Source organism: Haliotis rubra, unplaced genomic scaffold (genome assembly GCF_003918875.1).
Source record: "Haliotis rubra isolate DU_JTF1 unplaced genomic scaffold, ASM391887v1 Scf14, whole genome shotgun sequence".
In the NCBI taxonomy this organism is placed as follows: Eukaryota; Metazoa; Mollusca; class Gastropoda; order Lepetellida; family Haliotidae; genus Haliotis; species Haliotis rubra.
The window spans coordinates 2,105,001-2,112,260 of NW_025765336.1; the positions used below are offsets into that span (position 1 = coordinate 2,105,001).

The 7,260-nt window shown below is 40.0% G+C and overlaps 1 protein-coding gene across 1 annotated transcript in view; it reads left to right on the forward strand.

Moving 5' to 3' along the window:
- Window positions 1-6,001, forward strand: part of LOC124268718 — an 11,999-nt gene extending 5,998 nt beyond the window's left edge. Inside the window, exon 2 of the mRNA XM_046703722.1 lies at window positions 2,648-6,001. Coding sequence (XP_046559678.1) covers window positions 3,023-4,984 — 1,962 coding nt within the window. The 5' untranslated portion in view covers window positions 2,648-3,022 and the 3' untranslated portion in view covers window positions 4,985-6,001. The remainder of the gene's footprint in view (window positions 1-2,647) is intronic.
- Window positions 6,002-7,260: the final 1,259 nt, after the last annotated feature.

Genomic DNA, 7,260 nt, shown 5'->3' on the forward strand with positions numbered 1-7,260 from the left:
TGACGTTTAGGCACATCTCACATACAGTTAAATCATGATATTGCATTGTATGTTTTTCATCTGTTTCATCTTTGACACATCTACATATTTTGATAAACATATGCCACAGAATACTGCACACGCCAGCTAAGCGTTGAGTTACCATAACATCGCCGCAACAGGTTAATTTGCATATCATGTGACCCGACTTTTCCCTTGAGACTGAAAATGTATGGCTGCCAACTTCTGTAACATTCGGAGTATATTCTTACTCCTTCATCAGGTGAAGAAAACTACTGAACTGATGAACTGAACTGAACTGAACTGAACTGAACTTCACTCAGGCTGCAAACTGCAGCATAAGAGATACATAAATACTATTTATATACACTATAAAAAAGTATATACAAACGGTATGATAGGTGCAATGTACATCGAGGTAGTTACATATTAAGTTATTGAAATTATTTCTTAAATAAAGCCATAATTATTTTACAAAAAAATGAGAGTTTTCTTAAAGTTCCTAGTTTCTTATTGTTAAATAGGATATTCATTTTATACATGTTTGGTCTAATATAATAATACTTCTGGATATATTTTTCTTTTTCTAATTCTAATTTTGGACATATAAATAAAAAATGAAATTCGTCACCAATATCATCTACGAAGCTGAAGCCGACAACAGTGATCAGATAACAATGGCGGTCACTTACCAAGGGAATCCATTAGTTAATTGGTGCTGAACGGTAATGGCAATGAACACTTAGAAGCTAGGAATTAATACTGGCGAAAATAGCCCTGATAGGTAATCAAGCCCTGATAGGTAATGGACAAAGGGCACGTTACAGAAGTTGATGTCCATACATTTTCGACCTGTACGCGTATCACTTCTGAAAGGCATTCAAAATGGCTTATATTACAGATGTTGATATCCATATTTGTAACCTGTAAATGCCATTCAAAGGCTTAGGATTTTTCGTATTTGTAACAAATGTGCTTATCCTTATATCAGAACATACTGGCGTAATGTAAGTCTTTCGGTACAGAGCTCATGCTTGATTTGCAAAATTATATAGGTATGCTGCTATACCTGCGACAGTGAGGGGCAGAATGAGTGAGTGAGTAAGGTTTTACGCCGCTTTTAGCAATATTCCAGCAATATCACGGCGTGGGTCACCAGAAAGAGGTGCATGATGATGTAATTTATACATCAAAATAACTGCAGCTCTCCGTAGGGCTTCGATGACAGCACGCGGAGCCGTACAACCAATGTAATCAAAGGGTTGACTGGTTTGCCGCTACAAATATTCCAATATGGCGGCGGTAAAATCGAGTCTGGACCAGACAATCCAGTGTCAGCAGCATGCATCGATCTGGTTTGTGATGACGTTAACCACCGCGAGTCTCCACCCGCACGACATTCATGGGTTACTGAAGCCAATATATGGCGGTATCGGTCTGAGGGTGAAATAATCGAGTCTGCTTTCATGTGTACCAGTACAATCCAGTGATCAGCAGCATGAGCATCGATCTGGGCAGTTGAAATGGGCTTCACACATTTTAATCATGTGGAGAATCGAACCCGGAATTTCAGCGTGACAAGCGAACGTTTTAACCACTAGGCTACCCCACCGCTCATCACGGATGGTACCCCGGGTAGGAGAATGGGATAGTTAGGTTCAGGGACTATTTTGAGTCTTCATTTTGTTACTTTGAGACTTCATAATGTCATTAAGGAATGTTTGTGTAATTTATTTACCGGTGAATTGAAAAACCGATATGCAAACTTTTGTAAGAATCTGCCCCCCGGATCCATACAGTTTGTACATCAATGAACCGTAAAATACAACATATCATTATTAATTGGGCAACGAGAAAATATTGTTATAAGAATAGTTTTATAAAATCATATTGATATAAATTAAAGCAGACAGAATTTACGATATTGATAAACGTCTAGGAGAGGGAATATATACTGTTGTATGAGGTGTATCAGGTGATTCCTTAATTTATGCACATAAATTAACACCTCCACAAGGTCAGTAGCCAATCAACGGAGAGAACCATAAAACAAAGTTCAGCAAGATGGCGGCTATTTAGATGGGACGGTCCGTAACTGCCAAATTCAAGTATTAGTTCTCATCAGAACGGATAGACACGGATGACTAAATGCTACTTAGGAATAACAATCCGTACATATGTTATTTGTGCAGCCCAGGCGAGCGTGAAAAAAACATGCTAGTGAGCCCGTAGGTCCTGCCGGTATGTTGTTCCTTCCGGGCTTCGGGTATCGGACTGTCCTCAATGTGTATGAATATCGGTAAAATGTCCTGTGCACGAATGGTACGGCTACACAGAAAGGGGATTCTCTGGACCGTATATGGGATTTTCCGAAAATCAATTTTGGTGAAAGTAGTCCGCTTTGATGGTTATTTTTTTCTCTTTCATTGGAAAATGAATGCAATATTACGTGACCAGTTAAGACATTCAGAATGCTGGAATGACCATGAACACATTAAATATTTAATTTATTATCTATTCCACGAGACTATATATGAACTTAACTATTGTAATCGTTGTACACATTAATCTTGAAAACCCACTTTTTATTGTCCTAGTTGTTAGCAAAACTGTCAACCAAGTTTTAAAACTTTTCTTTCTATTTCAGGACAATGTAAAACACAAAACATCATTCTGACATGGGATGGCTCCTTGTGGCGGTGCCACCACCTGGCGACAAGGCATGGGAGGCAACTCGCTGACATAAACTGACGCCACCTACATTTGGCTCATGTGATGACACGATGCACCCAAACGGCCTTGAGGAAACAGACCTCCGACAAACCCACAATCAACATCAGCCTAAGACATTCATATGACAGACGGAACGGTGCTATTCTTGTTTCCCCAAGGGAACCTTTGAGAGACAAATATCCATGTGTAGATGCCGTGGAAACTTTTGAAATCAAATATAAATTTGAAAACAAAAATGATCGCGTGAGTCTTGGGAAGGAACCAGAAGCTGGCAGTGTAGAGTAATGCCATGGAAACGGACAGAAAAACCAGAAGTAGCCATTCCTCAAATGAGCGTGTGACAGCGGAGGTCAGGCAACCTCACCCACATGAGATGGCCAGTCTACTAAAAAGTTCCAGTGACTATGAAGCCTCTGATATTGCAAAGATGGCTGTAGCTTATAGTTCGTCGATCAATGGGAGAAGAGATGTGCACACGGAATCACGTTTATATGATAAAGCTAATGAAGGGTCGTATGAAAAGCCCACGGCATATGAGACGCTCAGAACGGAGGAGACACGCGACGGTTATGAGAACACAGAGGAGACATCGGAGACACACACGAGATATGACACTTTCATATCACAAGAAACACAAAACGTTTATAGGAGTACCAAGTCGCAAGATTCTCCGGAGGTGTACATTAATTCAAACCCGAGACAAAAACCCCGAAACGTCTCAGAAATCAACATGGTCTTGTTGCAGAATGCGACAATAGACTCAAGGAATCTTCATCTGTATGGTCAAAATAACCCACATCAAGAAGCATTTCCCACAAGTGAGACACAAATTACAGATCAGAAGGGACCTGAGTTGCAAAAGAACATTAATCAAGACCCTGTACTTCAGAGTTATTTATGCCGGAAAATCATAACATCCGATGCAACTGGATCGTCAATCAAAATGGTGCCCGGTGAGAATGTAGCACGCTCGGTTGAGAGGAAGATGATTGTTCCTGTAGTAGACAATAGGGAATCAACCCCGGACAAGTTTTCAGACAGAGAAGCGCCATGCAGGACAACTGATCTGGACCAAGAGGGCACTGATGGTGAATGTTATTCTCGGGGGGATACTTGTGATGAAGGTGTCAAAATCGGAGAGATTAATGACTGTCAAATTCCCGTTGCAATTGCAAATTTCTATTCAAGTGGAAATGATAGAAAATTCCAGCGTGATTTGTCATATATCATCGATTCACAGTCAAGAAATAAACTACCTCATATTAGATATATCGTCAATAAAAAAGCCGAAGATATTGCTTCCTCTGAGGCCGCGCACAGTGTGAAGCTTGGCGATAAGCCATTGTCAGTTGAAATACATGGAGAACCCGTAACAAGTGTCTCGTCTCATATAAATAATGACTTACCCATCATAGAGAGGGATCTCCACATTGGCACATCTCATCCAAAGGACGCTATATTGTATATTGCTCAAACAAAGGACGCTGCACTGTATCTTGCTCAATCAAAGGATACCAACCTGTATGTAGATCCTACTAAGGACACAACTATATATATTGCTCAAGCAAAGGACCTCGCTCTTTATGCCCAGGCTCCGATAGAACGATACACTGCTGTTGAAGCGACGCGGACTGAAGAGGCCACGAAGTATATTGACAAGAATAGCCTGGAGCAACATGTCGAAAGCTCCCACAGAAAGGAGACATTTGTGTATGGACCAACTCCTACTTCAGAAACGTCCAATGATGAGGAATCAGTCGAGGTGTCGACAGGTGACGTCGACGACCTCTCACTCATTAGGCGTAGTGTCATGAACAACAGCAAGAATGCCGTGGAAAGATTCGACAACAGTGCCACCATTGCTGTAGATGCCTATTCCAGTAACATCTCTAACAGCGATACGTCTTCTTCAACCGCTGACGTTTCTTCTGTTCGAGACGTTGGTAACGTTGACATTAACTCACAAGATGACGTGCATGACGAATCCGATGCATCTACCACCAACTCTACCCTAATCAAAAAGCGTCCAAGAAGAAGCGGATCAGCATCTTCAAAGAGAAGTAAATCTGAAGCTGGGTACAAGTCCTACAAGTGTACCTCCTGTGATCGCTTCTTTCCTTGTTCCAGCGCCCTGGACCGACACAGACAGAACAAACACCCACCACATGTAGTGTGTCACACATGTTCTATCTGTGGCAAGGCACTGTATCATCCTAGCCATATCTATATTCATATGAGGACACATGTTTGATCAGGCTGACGTCATTGCGAAAGGTCCAATCTGTTTGAAAACGAGGTAGGTATACCGTTGTAAGTGAGCCGTTTTGAAAAGACCCGTTTGATGATAAATATGGTATCTTCACCAAGGGCAAGTGATCGTGGTATTCGCATGCAATGTATTCTAACTACGTCTTCATATTTGCATTGTCACTGGAATACAAGTGTGATATCTAAACGCTGGTCATCAAATGGTTCATATTGAAGAAGAATATGATAAATGGATCAAGCATGGCCTGGTAGGGATCCACAGAAGGTGCCTGTATGAAATCTTGAAATTGTCTTATATAAACATACCTGGAATTGTCAATGTACGTATGTGTTCAGAAACAAGACAACTGATTAAGTGCTTTCATACATATCTTGTAAAAGTTGTACTGAGCTTGAAAAGGACAATTGCAATTGGTGTGTCCAAACGTGCTCTATTGAAAATGTATTGAAGAATAGAAGCAGAGGAAACATATGGTAAAGTGTAATAAGCTGGCTATGTCTTCTCTGTGCGATGGTACTCAAAGATCAGTATCACGATCTGTCGATGGTTTAACTCATTAAATGTCAATATCCTATGTGCTACATTCATGAGCATGTTGTCCATCTTAAAGAGATGAAGCAATGTGTTGTAACTTTGCTGTAGACATATCGGCGACATAATCCTCCGAACAAAAGCATTTTAAGGTTATTGTGCTTGTGTACATGCATACATACATAGCTATTGCATTGAAGAAAATGCCCGAAGCATCTTTGACCTACTAAACATATCTCTGTATCTCGTTTTTCACATTATTCATTATATCTTTCAACGTTTTGAATGACCAGTTTCATATGATCTTTTCATTAATGTTTCAAATGTGATGTTCTTTTATGATCGTGTATTTTTACAAATGATCACAATCATCTATGTTACGTTGTTTGTATAACTATACCGGGACAGGTCATTTATTATAAGGGTTTTGGGTTCTGGGTTCTAGGTTCCAGGGTCGGAGGTCGATTAGAGTAGGGGGTGGGGTGGGGTGTCATGAAAAATATGACACAGCGATTTGTACAATTTGTCACCACCATATGGGAAGGAGCAAGTAGAAATATCACTGCTCCTTTTTATAAACTATCATCTGTTGACTGGGGTGACAAAGACAATATGTCACATGGGATATGAGAAAAATGAGTCGTGGGTGTTGATGGAAGAGGCAAGTATGAATTATGCATAATATGGCAATACGGTAAAATTTGATACAGTTCAACCCACCCCTAATCCAAATGACCAGTCCCACCGAGATTTACGTGGTTCTTCTGTCCAGTTTCATCTGTCTTGTCATAAAGCATGATATTTGAGCACATATTTGTGCACATTTGATGCTGGTGTTTAGATACATTTACCAGGTGCTGTAGTCGTGTCTGAGAGGGCATACTCTGTTGTATCAAATACATAACCACATTGGGATATGTACAGGTGCTGTAGGTGATTGTGGAGACCCGCGTTGATGACATATTTAGTCATATGCACGTATCATCGATGGTCGTATATTATCAGTGATTGCAAACATGTGGAACGTGTAAGGGCGTTATGCTGTCTTTGAAAAAAATCATATTTATCTATTTTCTCGAAGTTACATTCTCACTAACTAACAATGAGCTTGTTTACAATGTGTACATATATCGAGACTTAGACCATGGCACCTTCGAGACCAATGGATATTCGTAGTCATGTTAATGTCATGTATCGCTTGCTCACACCATATACACAATCCTTTTACTAATTTGGTGCTGTATAATTACTTAGAAGAATGTATATGAGTCATATGTGAGTCATATGTGAGTCATATGTGGCTGATGTTCCTCGTCTTGTTTTGCTGTAACTCTTGTTCTTTCAATAAGTTGTACTGTTGCTAAATACTAGTCAGAAGTTATCAAGAATCTTGCTTAATTTATCTTACCTTAATATCATATAATAATAATTTCAAGAACTGATAGAATGTATGTGCCTTTCTTGTCACAAAATGTGTTTATCTCATCGAGTGTAGGTAATGTAACAAGGAAAGACAGATGTTGTGTCTGTTACGCAATATCTTGTTTGTTGTCACGACCATATTCTGATATTAGCAATGCCACTGAGGTTGACTGAACGTAGATGTGTCTCCGGCATAAATTGTTGTTCGAGTGAAATAGCGTCTCCTATTTGGCGATAGATACGGTATTTCGTCACAAGATATTATATACTTGGGAGACAACGGAACCACACCTGTCAGTTGAAGT